This window comes from Haliotis asinina, chromosome 2, assembly GCF_037392515.1.
Source record: "Haliotis asinina isolate JCU_RB_2024 chromosome 2, JCU_Hal_asi_v2, whole genome shotgun sequence".
NCBI lineage: Eukaryota > Metazoa > Mollusca > Gastropoda > Lepetellida > Haliotidae > Haliotis > Haliotis asinina.
The window spans coordinates 85,568,628-85,590,971 of NC_090281.1; the positions used below are offsets into that span (position 1 = coordinate 85,568,628).

The window sequence follows — 22,344 nt, forward strand, 5'->3', positions numbered from 1 at the left end:
GACACACAACAGCATATACCAGTTTACGGTAGCGACTGTCGAGTCAACACACCTGACAGGTACTCGCTCGTCGGACACACCGAAGTTTGGGTACGCTTTAGGCAGAACAAGATTATATCAAATAAATAACCTTCACATACCTCAAAATGGAAATCGGTGAGGTGAGGGTGGCGGAAGATGCCGATTTCAAAAAACTTAAAACGATGTGTGACGATCATTCTGACTGGAAACTAGAAATCAATAAACAGAGCACGACGGTGTGGACGAAAACAAACGATGTATCAAATTTCAAAATGGTTAAGGTGAGTAATTTTTTGGGTCAGACTTTTTACCCTGCCAACCCGTTGATTCGGAATTAATGTGCTGAGTGTGTTTATAGAACCGATATGAATAACCTTTAGACAGAGGCTAGTCATCATTATAGGCGTTTATGTATCAGGGTACATACTTGATAACTTTAGATTAATTATCTTGGTCCTTTGCTGTGATAATATATCATCAGCCATACATATACTGTGAATGTACATCTCAGTCATACATGTCGGATAATAGCTTTTCCTCAAAGATTCATTGTATGAGGGTTTTTTCTATGTGACACTTCTCTATGTGTCACTTCTAAGGAGTATGGATCATCCATAAAGAAATCTCAACCAACATGCCACACATCCTGCATCCCCAAAAATTGATAAATCCTAAAATTCTAAATGTCTACATATTGGTGTCTTCCTTAATGATTTGTTAATAACTTACCCCCAGATATGTATATGCTATTTTATTGGAAGCAAGTATTCAAAATTTATTAACTCTATATCCATTGAAAACAAAACATTGGTTTGCATGAATATTGTGGCACATTTTTTTCTAACAGGATGATATATAGCCCTTAGTGGTGACATATATAGAAAACTAATACTTATAGCACTTAACAGATAGAGGAGACAGTAACTTCATTCCATTTGTACCAAACCAGTTTACCACAAGACATTCCTGTGTGTGTTGATGTTTATAGTTGTTTTGGTAACAACTTGCTTGGTTCATACTTGTTATATGGACATTGATTTTGCTACTTACTGTTTCTTATTCTTACCTATCAATTAAAAACAGTGAACAGACTGGTTTCTCTCTAAATCCTTTTGTGCATTTAAATTATCTAGAACATTGGCATGATATATAAACTGAGTTTACAAATTAGATATCTGTAACCTAGCCAGCCTGAAAGGGACCATTCCAAATTATGTTTGGCTAAAAAACTAAGATACAAAAATAAACAACTTTATAGCCATATAGGGCAATTCCAAAAAATCATTTCACAGGACCTCCGACACTTGCCCACAAACAAAGACAAGCTGATGCACTTCTCCACACTTCTTGGAAACTAAAAGCTATACCAACTTCCTTACACATTTCCAAGACACCATGAAAAACCTCCCACAATACACCTCACAATCCCCCACACTTATCTTCCCAAATACAAGAAAGAGAAAGGGCGGTGGGGTAGCCTAGTGGTGGAAGCGTTTGCTTGTCATGCCCAAAACCCAGGTTCGATTCCCCACATGGGTACAATATGTGAAGCCCATTTTCTGATGTCCCCCATCATGATGTAGTTTGAATATTGCTAAAAGAGGGCGTAAAACTAAACTCACTCACTCAAGAAAGAGAAAGAGAGTATACCCCCTACCAAACCTACATTCTACACCTCACCTGGCAGGCACCTATCTGTTCCAATCTACAGTCACACATGGATATACTGCCAAACTGGTTATACTGCCATGAGCTGCTGAAATAGATTTTCTCTATCATAAATGTCACCGCCAAGCTTTTTGAGAACAAATATTCTAATTCCCTGGATGTAATGCCAAGTTTGATCACCAAAGCATATTGGTGCAATGCAAGAGTTAATCCTTTTCTTTTGGAGATAAAATAACCCTCTTAATCTCAAAAAAGCTCTTTAAGCGGAAATGAAGTTAATTGGTATATTCATTGCCATGTTGACTTCACTGTATAGACTGCAGTCAGATGCCAAATCTACTCCTGAGTAATTATGTCATTGATTATGTTCATACAGGTCCACCTTGGATATACCAGTTCATTCCTATTATGACTATTGCCAGTTTGATGCCAATGCACAACCTGTTCCAGTTGCATGTTTTTTAATTACTAGCTGTTCCACCAACATGTATACACAACCATAGCTATGCAAGGTGCAAACAATATTTGTTCAACTAATTATATAGGTCATTGTTGTAGGAGTGAGTGAGTGAGTGAGTTTAGTTTCACGCTGCACTCGGCAATATTCCAGCTTTATGGCGGCGGTCTGTAAATAATTGAGTCTGGACTAGACAATCCAGTGGTCAACAACATAAGCATTGATCTGCGCAATTGGGAACCGATGACATGTGCCAACCAAGTCAGTGAGCCTGACCACCCGATCCCATTAGTCACCTCTTATAGTCGCCTTTTATGGCAAGCATGGGTTGCTGAAGGCAAATTCTACCCCGGGACTTTCATGGGTCCATTGTTGTAGGAGCGTTCAAGTAAACACTTGTATTGAGTTATGCGATATATCATATACACTTCATAATAAGTTGAATTAACAATGTGCTTATGTTTATGAGTAGGCAAACTGGCAGTAGTCATAATGGGAAGATACAGCCAAACTTTATCTGGATGTATGGTGGCAATGTATTATAAGTTGTTCACGTATCTTATCTCACAAAAGCGTGGTGCATTACAGTATTCTCTGCTGCCAATAGCAACTCACTCGGTACTTCATGGTAGTTACTGTTTTATCTTGACTAACATTAAATGACACATGATGCATGGAAATTTCCAATGTTTTGCGAATGGAAATGGATGGAAGCGAGATAACTGTAAATTTGTTTTTCTTGTGTCTGCAAAATCTAGCGATGCCTTCGAAAACATTTGACTCTCTCTCCAGTGAATAAATTTTTACAAAACGTTCAAATGTAGTCTCTGTGAATATTAAGAAGGGGATTACATAGACTTTACTAAGACAGTACCTATATATATAATATATTGTCTTACCTCACACATAAATGTCGCTGTCTGATTGTCGCTGTCTGATTGGCTCTGTTATTTTCAGTGCACCCTGTGTACAAGTGAGGTGTATTGCAATACATCCCGCTGCCAAAAGCTACTCATTCGGTACTTTGTGGTATTTGTCTGGAATAACATTGCATCATGCATCATGCACAGTACACTTGTGACCAGTGAACAACTTACAATGTACCCTTGATGTTTTTTCATGTTCCCTTAGCTCAGGCAACATACACAAACATCGAAAGTACATCAACCCTTGGACCCAAGGGACCAGTGAATAAAGGGGTATATGAAGTATATGGTTGCATTGGGGGATGTGGGGTGTTTGGAATATATAGGTTGTATTCCGTGATTTTGGGTATATTGAATATAAATCTGGATTGGGTGATCTAGGGGATATGGAATATATTGGTTGTATTGGGTGATCTAGAGGATGTGGAATATGATGTTGTGCTGAGTGACCTAGGATCTGTGGAAAACATAGTTTGTATTGGGTGATCTGGGGCATGTGGAACATATAGGTTGTGTTGGGTGATCAAAGGTATATGAATTATGTAGGTTGTATTGGGTGATCTAGGGTATGTGGAATGTAAGGTTGTGTTAAGTGATCAAAGGTATATGGAATGTAAAGGTTACATTGGGTGATATAGGGTATATGGAAGGGCATATGATATATGTTGGTTGTATTGGGTAATGTAGTATCTATGGAATATATAGTTTGTATTGGGTGATATAAGGAATATGGAATGTAATGTATTGGTTGTGTTGGGTGATCTAGGGCATGTGAAATGTGTAGGTTGTAACTTGTATCGTGTGATCTTGGGTATATGGAATATATAGGTGTGTTTGATGATCTGGGGAATATGGAATATATAGGTTGTGTTTGGTGATCTAGGGTCTGTGGAAAATATAGTTTGTGTTGGTTGATCTAGAGCATATGAAATGTGTAGGTTGTATTGGGTGATCTAGGGTATAAGGACTAAAAAGGCCTAGAGACAGTAATTGCCACTTATTGAACATTGTTCTTTTTGTATCCAAACATATTACATCATGGTTATGTCTATGATGTTACAATCAATTGTCAACTTGATGTCACGGCAGTTGTAGAAATTAGTCAGTTACAGTTTTCACCAATCCTGAATGACATCTTCGCTATGTGTTACTATTGATCACAGTTGTATTAGGTGATCGAGGCATATGAAATGTATAGGTTGTATTGAGTGATGAAGGGTCTAGGGAATGTAAGACTGTATTAGGTGATGTTTGGTATTTTGAATATAAGGTTGTATTGGGTGATGAAGGGTCTAAGGAATGTAAGACTATTAGGTGATGTTGGGTATTTTGAATATAAGGTTGTGTTGGGTGATGAAGGATCTAAGGAATGTAAGGCTGTATTAGGTGATGTTGGGTATTTTGAATATAAGGTTGTGTTGGGTGATGAAGGGTCTAAGGAATGTAAGGCTGTATTACGTGATGTTGGGTATTTTGAATATAAGGTTGTATTGGGTGATGAAGGGTATACTGAATTTATATGTGGTATTATGCACATACGGGTTGTATTGGGTGATTGGGGCATACACCGTGTATACCTGCATATAATGCGACCCCCCCCCCCCCTCTACACCCCCTCAAAATCGAGAATAAATCATATGCCCTGTGTATAATGCGACCACAGATGAAGCACATCACCGGCACCAATAAAAAAGTGTTTTGTCATAGTTTGTATTTATACGAAGCTTTGTGGAGTGTATTATTCCAAAACGACCTAGAATGAAGCACAATACCAGCACACATCCAATATCTATGTGTTTGTCTTGCGTTGTTGTTTTTTCGGGTGTATAACTCCAAAACACATTGCAAGGTCACATGTATTGTAGGGACCATCTCCAGCAAACAAAATGTATTTTCGTTACTGGTTATATGTTTGTTTATTTTGCCATGTATTTCAGTATAGGCATGTAACCATATACTTTTCTGAAGGAACAAAGTGATTGCAGTGATAATTTAAGCTAAATATATATAATTATCCAAGTAATATACTAAATAGATAAAAGAAACATGAGATGATCCCGCTCATGAAACACGGAAGTGTTTGCTAACAGTGTGCGGAGTTCATATTTTTAACGTTGAGAGTGACCCAGTGAAACCTACGTGATGTGTCGCGTTTCTGAACCCCAGTTCTTAGTATAAGGCACAATCAGTAACCTATTGTAGTGGTAATGTATAAGGAGTGAATTGTCGTACCTTTGCGTCTGTGGTAAACGGGATTTTGCAGGAAAATGGCTACCATTATCACGTGAGGCGAAAATGACGATCATCTAAAGGACTTTCAACTTTATTTGCAGAGAATATACGTAAAAAACAAGGAAACAAGATACAAAGGGTCTTTATTTCTGATATTAACAGTTATTTCGAACTGAATGCAAAGTTTTCTTGAGAAGTGCTGGGACAGCTATCAAACGCAGTTGACTTCGTCAGTGGAAACTGAAAGAGAAACAGCTGGAAAAAATCGTAAGATCTGATACCCTGTGTATAATGCGACCTCCTTCCTGACCCCTCAATCTAGGTATGAAAAACTCGCATTATATGTGGGCATATGGTAAGTTGTTGTGGATGAACTAGGGTATATAGAATATATAGGTTGTAGTGGGTAAGGTGGAATGTTTTTAATATAAGGCTGTAGTAAGTGATGTGGAAAATTGAATTTATAGTGGTATTGGGTGATAAGGGATATATGACATATACAGGTTGTATTGTGTGATCTGGGACATATCTAGAATGTACAGGTTGTATTGGGTGAAGTGGAATGTATGGAATGTACGGTTGTATTGAGTGATGTGAGATTTGAATATGTAAGTTGTAATGGGAGATCTAGGGTGTGTTGAATGTATAGGTTGTATTGGGTGAAGTGGAATGTATGGAATGTACGGTTGTATTGAGTGATGTGAGATTTGAATATGTAAGTTGTAATGGGAGATCTAGGGTGTGTTGAATATATAGGTTGTATTAAGTGATCTAGGGTATATTGAATATATAGGTTGTATTGGGAGATAAAGTGTATATTGAATTTATAGGTTGTATTGGATGGTCAAAGGTATGTTGAATATATAGGTGATATTGGGTGATCTAAGATATGTCGAATATACCTGCAAGGTTGTATTGTGTCATCTAGGGTATATGGAATGTAAGGTTGTATTGGGTGATCTGGGGTATATTGAATATATATTTTGTATTGGGTATCTAGAATATATAGATCCATTCATTTCATTTACTGTTTAGCCAAGAGGTATAACATTGATTAATATCAAATGGAAGGTTTGAAATGTAAAGATATACTGCTCTCTTCAAATAAATGATCAGTAACCCAACTGAAAAATGAAGTCACTTTGAGTCAGTAAGTCACTGGCTCTGGATCACTTATATGCAATGAAAAACATTGTTACCTTCAATTTATCATCACTTTGGTACTTGTTTTATATTTTGTATTAATGCATTGCCAGTTAATTAGGGATAATAATGCCATGTGCATTTCAATGAAATGTGGGTGGATTTAAGTTCATTTTCCATTCATAGTGTGCACATGCTGGCTTGGTTGATCTTTACTGGTGGTAGGTTTGAGGTCGTTGATCATTATATCAGCATAATCGATCTTTTACAACTTAGTTCAGTCTGCCCCTCACCAGGATCGCTAGTTAACACTGATTTGATTTGAGCACATGTTGAAACAGCTGTCTGTGGTATACATTTGACATTCTATTATCATGAGGTATGTATCAACCAGCAAAAGGATTATTGATTTTTTGGTTCTGTTCATATGAAGAAAAGGATAAAGAATATATTATTAATCACCAAGAATTGAATATTGGACAAAGTTCAAGGCCTTTTGAAATTTTTCATAGTAGGTATGTTTTGCGTTTTAACAATGTTTGGTCCAATGAAATGTATAATCTGTGCATGATGGGTTTGTCATTAGCGCCTTGACTGTAAGATAATGAGTTATGGAACTTTCTATATTTATAACAAATATAAAAGTCATGCGTTCCAACACAAGTTAATCTGAAATATAGTGAGATCACAGATTTTTTTACCATTAGCTAGAATAGTTTATAAGAAACTATGTGAACATATCCCCAAACATGTTTTGATGTGTGTGTGGTTCCGTGTGTTAGTTTTGTTTTTATTGTGCTATTGTGACTAATGCTTGTGTTACAGTGCTAGCCAGCTGAGATACCTTGTGGCTGTTTAACATGGATACCCCACTCAGGCACTGTACACTGTGCCTGTGAAGATCTGGGTTAGAATTGATCTTTAGCAAACCATGCTTGCCGTAAGAGACGACTAACCTGATTGAATGACTTCGCTGACATTTGTGTGGATCATTAGTCATGTTATTGATCATTGGATTGTCTGGTCCAGGCTCGATTATTTTTACCGGACTGCGACAGTATGGCTGAAATGTTACACAGTGTATCATTAAACGACCAACCCATCAACACTTCATGCTGACTCTATGCTGACCAGTCTTGTTTTATTCTTTTGATACCTATCACAAAGAAGGGTAGCAATTAGTAGCACATTTGAGTATCTTTTATGGGACAGGGGCAAGGATACAAACCAATGTCCACTTTCCCATCAAATGTTCAGGGCACTCACAGATGGCAGCCATATTGAAAAATCTAATTATTGTCATTCAGTCATGTGTGTGTAGAACTGAATTAATTTTCATACATGTTTAGTAGTGGTCCCAGGTGTAATTTGTAATCATTTAAATTTTTACCTTAATTTGATCTGTGCTGAAACCTGGAACTTTTAAAGGCTGTTACACAGCCTTTCCTTTGAAAAATGGAATCATATTGTTGATTAACATGATAGTATTGAGTCTGAGCACAAATTTCAGTGTAGAAGTATTTTTACCCGTAGCTTCTAAAAGCTGTTACATAACCATTCTTTGGAAGAATGTATTGGGTATTGTTAATAAACATGGTTAGTATTGAGTCTGAGCACATATTTCAGTATTGAAGTCTTTCAAAATATACTATTTTGACTGTCCTTATCACCCAGTAACCATTGGGCTGAAGAATCCGATTTTTCCTTAGTCTTATGTAGAAAATATTGAATATTGAACAAACTGTATGGATAACAAACTGTATGGAGTGTGGTTGTTTCAATACAGATGTCATCCTTGCTTGGTGATGGTACAAGAATCTATTGAAAGGGTGCACTCATGAAATACAAAAATTCTTATATATATGAGGTTGTTCAGGTTTGTATATCCGAACTTGTATTATGCCACTGAAAGAAGAAACTCTCATCCCACCCATCAACATTTGTTAACTCGCTGTCTTTGTTTACTTTTTAGATGGTTGACTACTTATATAGGTGAGCTACATTGCCAAGACGGTATTTATTCAGATGCATAACCATAAAAACGTCTTTCATTATATGGAAAATCCATTTGTTGTATGAATATACTTTGTATAGTATGTCCTGATGTTTGTAGGTTCGCACAATATTTGACGACATTGATGCTAGCACATTGTATGACGTCCTTCACGACCCTCTGTACAGGAAGACTTGGGATCAAACAATGCTGGAAGGCTACGAAATCTGTGTCATTAACCCTTTCAATGACATTGGCTACTATGCAAGTAAGATGGTTACAATGTTTGTTTGTCCTCTGACTTAATATATGTATTGTGTCACATGTGTCACTTTTTCATAATTCAGCAAGACCTTACCATTGTCAAAAATTTGCCAAAAGAACCTAAATATTTCGAAAGTTAAATTATTCTTCAAGATTCTTGTTGGAATTGGACTTCAGCAACCCATGCTAGTCAGAAGAGATTACTCTCTAGATTCAGGCATGATATTGCTGGAATATTTCTAAAAGTAGGGTACAACCATACACTGGCTCAATCTGATCCACACAAACTGGACCCATTTTACTGGATATTATCACTTCAAACTAATAACCAAAGATTTTCAAAGTTTTAAACAACAAACTAACTCACAACGTCACTGACCCAACTACATCCAAATCCTTCGGGAATTGCTCATGATGAGCATGTTAAGACAACACAAAATAAATTAGATATATAAGGCTAAACTGAACAATAAAGATGAAAGAGTATATGAGCTGTTTTCAAAGCCAGTGTTAGACTGTGTGATGTTCCACTTACTTCGACTGCTGGTAGTAACAGATGTTCCTAGGATCAAATAACACCCTGTGACACCAGCTTCATGCATCTGTACAGTTTGTTCTAGTCACAGATGTTGTGTTACAAGGGTTGAAACATAAGTTGTGATCTTCACAAGGAATTGCATAACAGAGCAACATTATGTATTTTTTGTTAGCCTGATTTGTGTTATTGGATTGTCTTCCTTTTCTCCCAAGGTACATTGGAAACCTATGTCCAGTTGTTCCCTAATGAACAGTTAAAAATAGCTCACTCCAAATGGGGTCACTCCAACTCTGTGACAGCCATCTGTGTGACTGCTAGCTGCTAGTCACAATACTCTCTCCATTTTCAAGGCCAAAAAGGAAGTTTTGATATGAGGCAAATAGTGGAGATAGATGGAGGATCTTATTGCTGATTCAGCAGACATTTTCGTTTTCACAGGAACATTGGTAATGAAGAAAGTTTCTGCTTGTTCAGGTTCAAAGCTTCTGACATGTGATGATAAACACAAAAGACGGTACCATATTTCCCTCCCAAAAACGTATTGGAGGCCTGGTGCTTATTTCTTAAACTACTGCTTAACCCTGGCACTTGTTAGAGAAAATTCAGTAGGTTTCTTGATAAACTGATATTGTGAAACTGATTCAGAAAGATTCTTGCCTTGATTTGTGAAACCTGGGCTTGCCACTTCCAGACTCAGTCCAAATATACTACTCATAAAAAAGAAAGACATAGTTGAAAATTGTTATCAGTTTATGCACTTAAGGTTCAGTAATACAGGGTAGTCATGTAGAAAACCTGCATGAACATTAATGGTCCAACTCTGCAAGAAACTGTACGTCTCAAGTAACAAGTGTTCCAAGGTCAAGGTTGCAGAGCAGTGAGTATCTTGTGTGGCCACCATTAGCATCAATGGTTGCTTGGCATCAGTGTCCAAATGACTGGACCAGATTCTGGATGAAGTGCCAAGGAATGAGTTGGTACTCTTCCGTCAAGGTCAAGAACCTGAACATTGTTCTGGGGAAGGAAATCCATGGTTATTCTTATAAGATGCCAGCCCAAACCATTACACTTCCACTACCAAATCTGTCCACTTCCTGTACACAATCTGCAGCATAGCGTTCGTTACGACGTTGATATACACATGCTCTTCAGTTTGGATGTCGCAGCATATAGTGTGACTCATCACTGAAGATAACAGTTTTCCACCTTTGCAATGGCAATGGGAGATGTTGGCGACACCACTGACTGCATTGTTGGGGTGATCACGTTTATGACCCTTACTGCTGGTAGAGAGCTTAAGTCTTGCTATGGTACTCTGTGACACTTTCAGTTGCCTTGCAATTGCAGACTTAGACTCCCCAGCTTCCAAACGACCAGTCGCATTGTTGAGCTGAGCCTCAGGAAGTCTAGGTATGACTTAATGCCAAATTTAAGGTTGTCAACTGCCACAAGAGCATTGAACCCCTCCTGACTTTTATTGGAAATGATGTATGTTATGTGCATGCAAAAGGAAATGCATGAATTTCTTCCATTCACAATTTATTGCATTTATTGAAGAAAACAGATTTTAGTGCATTTTGGTGAGTTGTCCTCAATGACAGTGGATTCAAACTCAGAAATGTTTGCAGACAGTATTCACCATAGATATATTGATTACATAGATGCCAATGATTCAAATTCAAAAAGTTATATGGAAAAAAACTACCTATGCATTTCTTTTTTTGAGTAGTTAAATAATCGAACAATTAGAAGTATCATCTCCAACAAAGACCATCCCATCAGCTGGAATTGTTTTATCCCCTTTGTTTTGGATACTGAGGGTGTCATTCTTGCAAGCAGCCACACTTAATGTCATAAAAGAGACCTTCGGGATGTGAAAAGCTGAGAAGGGTGTGATGTTCTCTCAGGACAATGCAAAGGGCACAAGTCACTCATCACCATGGCTACAGTCTATGAGTGTGGCTTTGAACTCATTAATCACCTACCTTCTCTTTCTTCTGTGACTAGTTTCTCTTCTCTAAAATGAAGAAAATTCTAGCCAGAGAAATATTCCATCAATTATGTCATAGCAGCTGTGGAGGCAGCCAGGAGAAGGACCTTTCTGACACTGGGTTATCAATGTTTACAAGTGCTTAATACAGCAGACATGATAATTTTACTTGGATCCCCTTATTTGGGGGACTTTTGTTGGTTTTTAACATTTTTAATAAAAGACCCTCAACACCCAGTGTTTGTTTTTTTTTGTGCTCTGCTATTCTCATGTCTTTTAATGTAAAAGTTGATCTTTTGAAAAGTAAGTCATTTTTAGGTTTTTAGGTCAAGTGATTCTTCATGGTAGGTTCAGGACTCATACAACACCCATCTTAACATATGTACATACTACTTCTAACAACTGGCAAATGCATCTTTGATTAAACAGACTGGTAATGCTGGAAGTAGTTTCAGTGCATACACTGTTTGATGAAGGTTCAGTTTCATAGAAGAACCAATATAGCTGATTAGGTCAAGAAACATTAGACAAGCTTTGATCATTTAACTAAAATATTGTTGGTACTGCATTAAAGTAAACATAGCTCTCAGGACAGCATCACCAACAGGTTTCTTGATCTTGAAATTTATAACTTCATTTTCAGTAGGGATAATGTCTGGAATAGTATGAAGTAATCTTGCCATGTCGCCATAAGAAAATATGTTTAGTAATATCACTCACCTGTGGAAAATACTACTGTTGACTTCAGTAAACTGATATAACACAGTGTTTAGTACCGAAGGGCATGTTGGCAGGAACTAAATTCACTGACGAATATTGAAAACTTTCAACAATCCACAGGTTTTTTATATAAATATTAAATGTGTTATAAGCATTATTTAACTCTCAATATAATTCTGTGTATTACATACATCTCTGCTTTTTCACACGATAGTAAAACTTTAAAAAGTTGTAAATATCAGTTAGTAATAGAAAACTGAATGTGTTCCTGTTTAGTGACAATGGTCCGAAACAATTACATACTTATGATAACTTAGTCATCTGTGTAGTATACAATGTTTGTTATGTTATGCACACTGCACTAACAAGGTGAGAATAATGTTCAATATACCACTACAGAAGGGTTACCATGGCAACATGACTATAAGTAGGATATAAACATGAAGTAACCCTGGTGATAATAATACATGAACCTCTTTCAACATGTTCAGTCTTTTAATGAATAATTCATGGAACATAAGCTGCTAATGATTTTAATGTCCTGGAACAATATGTCTACAATTCTTAAAATCCTGGAACTGTTTTCATGTGTTGAGAATGTTGAGGTATGTTGGAAATAATTAAAATAAATAATGTTGATCAGTAGTTTCTTAAATGTTTACATCACCATTACAAAAAGCATCAATATCTGTTAAGAATTATTCAGAAACCAATACAGGAAACACTTCAGGATGTGTTTGCTAATAAATATATTAAACAGTGATAAACATATCAAATCATGACACAAATTTTCTGTTTATAATTTTCAAATTAAGCCAATACCAAGTTTCAGCACTAGAGAATAATCAGTGTTGATAATCCTTCAAAGTATGTTGCATATATTAACAGACTTGGCATATTTCAACTTCTAAAACTGCTTGTTTGTCGACTTCACCTGAAATATAACAAAAAGTCAGTGTGAGGGAAAAAACATTACATAGCTGGAATATTTCTGAGGTTTTCATTACACTACAATAAACATATAGAAGTGACATTTAGAAGTGATGCATATAAAGGGGGAAATTTATTGATGTCAACTTCTGTGGGATTAGGAGCACAGTGTTATATTCCTACTCATTTACCAAGGGATTGAACGCTAGAATGCAGAAAATTGCCATATCATACATAGGAAAACAACACGAAGTAGTACAATAACAAAGGAAAACAACATGAAGTAGTACAATAACAAAGGAAAACACTTATTATTAGACATTTTATTATTTGTATTGTTTTCACCTTTTTAGAATAATATGTGTTTAAATCATTTTTGGCTCAGACGCTCCATCTTTGATGGATTAGAATTCTGAAAGGGCCCAATAACAAAATCTGCAAAATCAAAGTTGCGTATTAACCTTTTAATAAAAATTCAGAAAGGAATACATGAAACTTTAAAGGAGAGATCAAAGTTCACTTCTTTACTCTTGTCTGCCATTGCCTTTATTCCCATGCTGGGGTAGTCGAATGGTTAAGACCAAAATGGGTACAATGTGTGAAGCCAATTTCTTATTTCACCAGATGTGATATCACTGGAACACAGCTAAGAGCGTCACAAAACTAAACTGTCACTCGCATGATAAATGAGTAAAATATTTTCTGTGACATTGTTTTCATCATCTTTCCATAGACTTCCCCATTTATTCTTACTTTCATGTTTATCATGATCAAATCTGTCAAATGCTGGTTTTCAAACATACCTGTGTGTGCAGATGCTTCCTGCAAGTACTCAAAGGTGAACATGACATAAAACCTTTGTGTAATGCTGAATGTGAAACCCTGAATGTTACCAAACTATCCGTTCATATTGAACCAACATCCTGTGATAGATGTACTGTTTTTGAAATAATTATGTTGCTGAAATACTCTGCAAAATGGCTTCATTGTATGTCTCCTAACAAAAAATGTTTTAAAGACCTGTTCAAGCTCTGTGTGCATAAATGTTTTAGGTCTAGCAGCATCTTTTGAAGTTCTGGAATATTTATCTTTTGTTAAATTTATTTTCTACTGGTCTTGTTATATATTGTGAATTGAACCATATCTGGGGATCAATTTTTGTCACTAGGATCAAATGTTTGTGAATATTTTGTAAAAGATTTTTATTTGGAACTAAACTGTTATTTATAAATGTGAGGTACTAAAAATGAAATTTCTGTAAGCCTTCAAGTAGCATAGCGCATGTTAAAGCCGCTTATGGTACCATAGTTAGACTATATTCAGCATTGTTAATATATATTGCATTTTCATTTTAATGAGAAAATCATTTAAATGTGTCGACCAAAACAATTACAGGATATTTTTGTTATTTCAAGATTTATATTTAATTCCTTGATGTTAAACATAAATTTAACATGAAAATTAAACATGTTAAATATACAGAAGAACATAGACATAACAAACTCCACTGGACTGAGAAATTTAGTACAGTATTTTTTTGTTGTTACCTTAGACTTAGGTAACCCAAGTGCAGTGTTAAAGAATGGGAGTTAAGGTTAACCTTAGTTACGGTTGCTTTGTGAAAGGAGCCCCAGGTTTGTTTCCCAACATCCGTAGTATGTGTGTAGCCCAATCCCAGTGTCCCCTGTTGTGATACTACTGGAATTTTGCTAAGAGCAGTGTAAAACCATACTCACATACACTGGTGAAATAAGTTCAATAATCATGAACAGAATCTCAGACATATTTTAAGCCCAAGGTTTTATGCCTTCTGTTTGGTATACCATAATGCAATCCAAAAAATTTTTTAGTTTTCGTAACATCATTTTTAACCCTTTTAAACCTGTCTGAAATGTATAGAAATCGAAGAATCATTTTGCCAAAATTTATTTTTCTTCTCTTTCCTGCATGATGATCTCATATACTGAATCAAACCTAACTGAAAGGAACCAAGACCTTGTACATATACATACCAGACCGTGATAAGAGCATACTGTTTCATCCGTGTGAAGCCCCATTTTCATCTCCCATCACAAACCACATTTACTTCTGTCTCTTGAATGTTTGTGACATGTACCTGTACAAATGTTTGATATTTCAGTTCGGTGCCCCCCTCCAGTGAGGAATCGAGACTTTGTAACACAGCGGTCGTGGCTGGATACTGGCACAGAGTTGTACATCTTCAACCATTCTGTCAACCATGAGGTAATCATCTCACACAGGTGCTGTGCATAATATGATTGGCAGCCCTAGCACACTTGGATCATGTTCTTCAATACTCACACAACTATGGGAAATCCTGATGAAAATACATCCACACTTAGACTAAGACTTAGTCTCTGAATATGTATAATTTTGATAATAAGAAACAAATCCATTTTAATTGAAAAGGAGCCCCAGGGAGACCAGAGATTCAGAACCTAAACCTGAGGAAATCTAGACTTGCTTCATTTAAAGCTTTAGCACTGCAAGAAGGCTTGGCAGTAGTCAAACTAATGGTTCAGGGCCTGTGAGACAGACTAATCCACAGAAGCCAATGGTGACTGTATGAAGTGGCGGACATGTCTGCTGGTTTGGCATGGTTACTTCTTTGATTTTTTGTTATCACAACCTGATCGTACTGACATTGATATTTGCTCACAATGCTGATCACTTGATTATCTGGTCATGATGACTTGGACAGATTGAGACACAGTCATCTGAGGCACCACAGTCCCTAGAACATGCCTAAGATGTGTGTCTGTAGGTTTGGCATTGGAAACACTTGGTCATGGGTTTCATAAATCAGGAAATTGTCTAAAGATTTGCATTTCTTACCTCCGTTAATTTCTAATATCACTCACTCAACTTGATTGCCTCTGTGGTGTAGTGCTTAGACTCATAGAGTGTCTATCTCGAGAGTGGTAATTATTCCTAAGTAAAATGGTACTTATTCTTGTGTGCATGGCATCTCAGTGACCAGGTGTATAAAACCAGCTTTTCAGGCTAGTACAAGCAGCCACTCATACACTGGCATGCAGGTCGTCATGTGAGTGAAATACTGTGAAGTTTGTTCACTCACTCACTCACGCACGCACGCACGCACGCACGCACGCACGCACTCACTCACTCACTCACTCACTCACTCACTCACTCACTCACTCACTCAAATTCCTTGACAGCTTTGTCAACTGGAATTTTCCAGATGAAAGAATACACAATCTCATGTTATGAGCAACACCTGTGATATGGTGAGCTGTGTTTGACATAGCTGCTGTTTAAGTACAGGAAGCATTTGAATTTTCTAATAATTAATTATCATGATGACATAACAAATTTGTGTAAGATTTCGTGTTTCTGTGGTTACGGGTAGACTGTGAATGAGATTATTTTAAGAACGTGTTTTTGTTGTATTATACTGTATGTTAGACATTGTTTTGGCAAAGGTGTTAAACTTGCCATATTGTATATTTACATTGTTCTTGTGTATACTGAGCTAATAGCATTCAGTCACATATACATTTTCGTCTCAGTCTTCTGGTGATTCACTGAAAAACATTCCCAAACATAAAAGAATTCATACAGTGATTGGTTGGTTAAAACAACATTGGTGCAGTCATTGGTTAATACCAACTGGAAATGTTTTTTCCGAGGAGCTAATAATTTTGGTTCTCTCCAAGATGACTACTCCCAGTTTGGCTACCAGTCCAATACACAACCTGTTCCAGTTGGGTGGTTTTTAATTACTAGCTCTCTCCCCTCCATCAGATAGACTGTGCCACCAACACTTATATGTAGGCACACTAGTACATCGTATTGTACATGCTTAAGTAGTAGTACTGTAAATATAATGAATAAAACATTGTAATATTGACAGACAGAGAAAACATGCAAGACAAATTAATGTGTTTATGTAGCATGAAATTTGCCAAATAAAGTTATCAAACCTGCAGTTAAAAAGTGTACATGAAGGAAGATATACTTGCCTGATATCTACATGTCTCAAATACTAGCAGAACATGGAATTCATCATCGACCAAATGTAAACCAACAATAACAACAAATCTTATCAGCATCACTGATGTTTTTATGTTTAACCCAACCCAACATTATATTTTGATGAATTAGATACTATGGAATGCCAGTCTTGATAGTCATAAACTATCATACAACCTTTGTTTGAAAGTTATCATAAATTTACATTACCTACATCTTGGTATAACCATACAGTACCAAACTAAACAGATACAACATGTGTTATATAATGCCATACAAGCTTTTTGTGCTTGAGTGGAAAGACAACCCTGAGCCTCAGTCTAGGGAAACTTTTAACCTTCAACTCTGATATGTTCCAAGAGTACACAAACTGGGAGTAATCAGCTATACAGGTACAGAACATTACTAAGTGTAGGGCAGCTCCATTTTATGTCTATTTTGGGAGTAGTCAAACTGAGAGTAGTCATAATGGGAAGATACCATAATTTTTCACTTTTGACCCCCAAATGCATTTCTCAAAGGCAATGTTCTTTTTTCATAATTTCTTTTTTTAATGACATTCAATTTTGTCAAGCAACTGCTGAAATAATAGAAGCCCCAATTGATGCACAAACATAAACTTTTGTTAAAATATGTGATATATGAATTTTAGATGGCAGATACATACAGGTGGTAACCACAATATTCAGGTTGATATAAGACGATATGTTAATGCCTGGGAGGGAGTTACAAGCCATATCACCCGCTGCATCACCATCTGTCGACTAGCCTAGCCTAGCATGAAATGCAGTATCAGTTGCCAGACATTTAACATTATCTAAATTGATTGAGCTCTTTTTTCATTTTCTCATTTTCTGTCTCTCTATTTGACTCTTATCGTACCAGATTAATTTATGGAACAAGTAAAGCCTAGCTGATTCATCTGGCAAGTTTGTCATTATGTCTAATTTGAATAGTCAATGTTGATATTTGTATTTTTCATGTGGAAAGTGTTACTTTTTGCTCAACACAGCAAAATTCATTTCAAAGTGAAGTTGCCACCAAGGGGTTGGTATATTTCTTATCCATTTATCTAAATATAAATAGCTTATTTATTATTTATTTATATTTTTCTCAATTCCATTCCAGAAATGTCCCCCAAGGAAAGGCTTCATCAGAGGCATTTCATATTTCACGGGTTACATGATTCGAAAGCTGGATAACAACAGATGTCAGCTCACCTATATCTCCCAGTCAGATCCTAAAGGTAGGTCAAAGTTATAGGTCAAATGAATTATCAATATCCTACCAGTACATTCTTAATTTTATGATGTTAGATTCAATAGTATTTATTACAATTACTTTGCCCTTTTCATACGTTTTAAGGTTTATCATGTTGCCATTTACTTGACTGATTGTGTTTGCTTTCGCAGATATGTAAGATCATTTCAAACTTCCCTTCTTTATCAAGCTGAAACACTCACTCACACACTTACTCACTCACTCTTTGAGGCTTATCACATCAGACCATAGAATTGCTAGGAATCATTGTATAGATGTATCCTGTCAATAGTCAACCTTTAACCCTTGACCTCAATGTCACCCTTCATACCAAACATTGTACATAGCTAGATAGACAGACAGTATTGTTATCAAAGATGTCGAACTCTCTATCATCTGAAAAACTCTCGTCACCTGACCCTATATGTAGTAACCATTGCTTCATTACCAGCATTGAACCATGCTCCTGTAAATATTTGTGCCAATCCAAGCAAAAATCTTTTTGTGGTTGCTACAAAATAGTTGAACACACAAAATTAATTTTAAATATGTATTGTCTGGCCAAGCTCATTTATTTGCTGACCACTTATTTGAACAAATGTTGTAACATCGAGGCCAGCTATACTATAGCCATTTCTGTAACTTTCATGAAGTTTCACTCTCGCACGCACGCACGCACTGAAACACACAACAGTATATGAGATGTTGACCACACTTGACTTCCTCCATCACTCTGGTGGTTTTGTATGTTTCAGGCAAACTGCCATCATGGGCTGTGAACAAGCTGACACACATGCTGGCTCCAAAGGTGAGTGGTGTCTATTGTTATTGTCAGCCATTCTCAGCCATTCATAGGTCGTTTGTGGCCTGCAGGAAGAGACAGTCTGACATTCTGGAATTATTTCAACTCAAGTATAACATATGTTCTTTGAAATTTATCCCTTTAATGACCATTGCCAAAGTGAGAGTTTGCTAATGATAGACGTTTTATGTGGCCTTTCATCCATTAGGTTTTCTGCTATTAGTTATTGCACTGGTGTGAACGGTGACTTTTAGTTCAGAAACAATTATTGGTTGTGGTTGATGTGGTACATCACAAATTGTTAGTGCTGCTGTAAATTGATACATGTTGCAGCATTAAAGGGCAGGTCATGTGTTAAAGGGGGAGTGGCATTGAGGATGGTGTCGAGACTGATGTGTATGGCTGCTTCCCCTCTCTCCCTCCAATATTTATCTTCTTGTCTAGTCCCTCTTATTCTGTGGTTATCGATTTGATAACCAGGGAATGTTGTGTGCTGGAATTAGAAGGATGTAGAGCATTTTGTAGTGTTATCGGATAGGTCATGTATTGTAGGAGAAGGGGAAGTGAAATTGTTCCTCAGACTCCCAGTCTCTCTGTCTCTTCCACAACAGTAATTTTTTGCAACCATTATACACTTTCACAAGGTTTTTTTTTTCACTCCCAAGTTATAAGTTAGATATTCATCGGTATAAAGCATTTTGTAATGTTAAAGGACAGGTCATGTGTGACAAGGTGTAGGGGCTATGAGGTCAGTCTTCAGTCGGTATTGTATCCTCCCGATCTCGCTTCCTTCCACTGTGGTACATGTTTGCAAGTCCTATCCCCTTATTCAGTATTTTTTTTGCTTTCTCAGGTTGTGAGTCGGATTCACAAAGCTTGTAAGAAATACACAGACTGGAAGAGCAAGAACAGCCCTGACTTTAAACCTTGGCTCAATGCAGAGCAGATGATGAGTAATCTGCCTCGACTTGACCCTGCCGCCATCAAGCCCATCAATGCCGGTATTTCACAAGAATCCCTTGATGATGAAGAAGACATAAATGAGGAAGATATACGATTTGAAGATTTTTAGCTTTAGTTGTAGTCAGAATGTTGTATTATATCAATGACTGGGACCAAGGGTAAATTTGAGGGACATTATCAGCAGCCATCCTGAAAATTGATACATCTTGTCTATAAAACAGTAGCCTTATATACTGTTGACAGAGACTGACCTGGTCTACGTCACAGGCAACATTCATCTGCTGATGACATTTCGTAAGATCAATGAGCACTTTTGAGAGGTGAAAGACGAATATAACTTTTATAAGACCTATTTTTTAGTACTGTTAAACATGTGAAAGATAGACTACTGACTATTTTTTGGTCTTGATTTCAGTATTTATGTCACAAATTTCTTATCAAGATCAATTTTTGTGGGCACTTTGGAGACCTGAGCAACAAGGGCACCTGTCATTGTATGTGAAGAACTTTGCACCAAGGGCACCTGTCAATATGTATTGGCATCTGTCATTGCCTGTTAAGACCTTCGCACTAAGGGCACCTGTCATTATCTGTTGACAGCTGCATTTGTCTTTTAAGTTCTTAGCATCAATGGCACATGTCATTATCTACTGACAGCTTATTTGTGATGACTTAAGCACCAAGGCCATCTGCCATTTTATGTGAAGATCTTGGCACTAGGGGCACCTGTCACTGTGTGCAAGAGTCTGAACAACAAGGGCCCCTGTCATCATTTGTCATCAGCGTTGTAGTTGTCTGTGTAGATCATGGATGTCATGCTCTCTGTTTCCTACTCTATGGAGTTCTCTTACTTTCATAGCAATAAGGTGGTGAGCTTTGGGTTGTGGAATGCTTTTTAGAAAAAGTCACATTACATAACCATTTTTTCCAAAATAAACATTTACGTGAATCACCTTGATATTATCCAAAAGTTTTGATTCCCTATGGAAAGTGATAGGAAAGTGTGGAATGCACAGCTATTAATCATTGTTTTGGTTCTCAGGCAGTGGCAAAAGCACTCCACTTCAATCAACATTTGACTCAAATTAACACATAATTATTACTTAGGTCACCAATAAGCACTAATTATTTAAAGTCATTGCCTGGTAACCAATGCCTTTTCATTCAACAGCATGATAGATAGTATAGTACACACTTTGAATAAATTAAATTTTTTTTCATGAAATTTTATTTGGTTGAATCATGTTGAATACAGACCCACTGTTTAATACCTGTGTAGCACTGTCATTGTTAGAGATCATGTGTTTTCTTTTCATTTTCAAAAGATGCTATTATTTTCCTTGAAAAGGGGAACAGAACCATTCAATTTCAGGAAAAACACTTTCCTTATTTATAAATATTACACCATGTTTTTATTTTGATTTGAATGATACCACTGGAAATGTGGTTAAATCAATTTGTTGACATGATGTCATGTCTTTTGGGTTCGAGAAAGTTAATTGTAACAGTTTGATAAATTGTCCTATCATCAGAAAAAAATGCTTAGTCAGCACAAGAAAATCTTGGAGTAATTGCATATATATACATTTAAGAGAGCACTATACATGATCATATTGGCTTTGCCAGAGTGGTTACGTCAAACATGGGCACCATTCATGGCTCCCTACTACACTGACACTGTGATACAAGAGAAATATGTTAGATATGAATTAAAACCCAACTTTCTCATTCATGTAGGGAAAGATGCATGATCTTTCTTCAGTGGTACATTAATGTTTTGAGATGATTACTTTAAGCTATATTTATACTGTTTTAACTTAGCTACTGTCTCAGTACATTCTTTCTTTCATTTCTCCAAGAGAGATGGTATATATCAAGATTTTACACCTGTCTATTGCAAACCTATACTGATTATCTGTTACTGCCTGTTGAGGCTGACTGTGTCTATACAGGCTTTGTTAGGCCTACTTGAGTCCCAGTAAGTACTCTGTTGTTGAAAGCCCCTCCGTGAAGGTATACATATTTTTGTATGTGAGGATATACATATTAAGTCTTTTCATATTGTGTATTTTGCTGCTTTTTATGCAGCTTTAAACACCAACATCTGTTTACACGTGAGTTGGTATTTACTATAACTCAGCTTTTGACATTTTGCACTTGCATCTTAGATCACAGTTGTTTCAGAGGGCTGAATACAACCTGGAGGAGTCTTATTGTTTGTATCGGGTGGGTCACTGAATAGTGTTACGAAGGAAAAACAGTCATCTCACAAATTGTTGTATCGGTTGGCATGTATCTGACGTATCAATTTCAAATTCTTTCATCTTTAAGTGCAATCTTAGTTATAAATGTGCCAGCATCTATGAAATGTTGCATTGAAATGGTGAGGAAGTTGAAATCTGTACATCATGTATTTCCTTGAG

General features: G+C 36.6%; 1 protein-coding gene across 1 annotated transcript; it reads left to right on the plus strand.

Moving 5' to 3' along the window:
* The first annotated feature begins 13 nt into the window (after window positions 1-13).
* On the plus strand, window positions 14-21,460 carry LOC137274489 (START domain-containing protein 10-like). The gene is made up of 6 exons (XM_067807699.1): window positions 14-302; window positions 8,561-8,708; window positions 15,023-15,126; window positions 18,025-18,142; window positions 18,912-18,964; window positions 19,812-21,460. Exons 1-6 carry the CDS (start codon window positions 147-149, stop codon window positions 20,028-20,030), a joined length of 798 nt encoding a protein of 265 aa, XP_067663800.1. The 5' UTR covers window positions 14-146; the 3' UTR covers window positions 20,031-21,460.
* The last annotated feature ends 884 nt before the right edge of the window (window positions 21,461-22,344 follow it).

Coding starts and splice junctions, on each gene's coding strand:
- LOC137274489 (XM_067807699.1), top strand. CDS start 147: ATGGAAATCGGTGAGGTGAGGGTGGCGGAAGATGCCGATTTCAAAAAA. Junction 303..8,560: donor CAAATTTCAAAATGGTTAAG/GTGAGTAATTTT, acceptor TGATGTTTGTAG/GTTCGCACAATATTTGACGA. Junction 18,965..19,811: donor CACACATGCTGGCTCCAAAG/GTGAGTGGTGTC, acceptor TTGCTTTCTCAG/GTTGTGAGTCGGATTCACAA.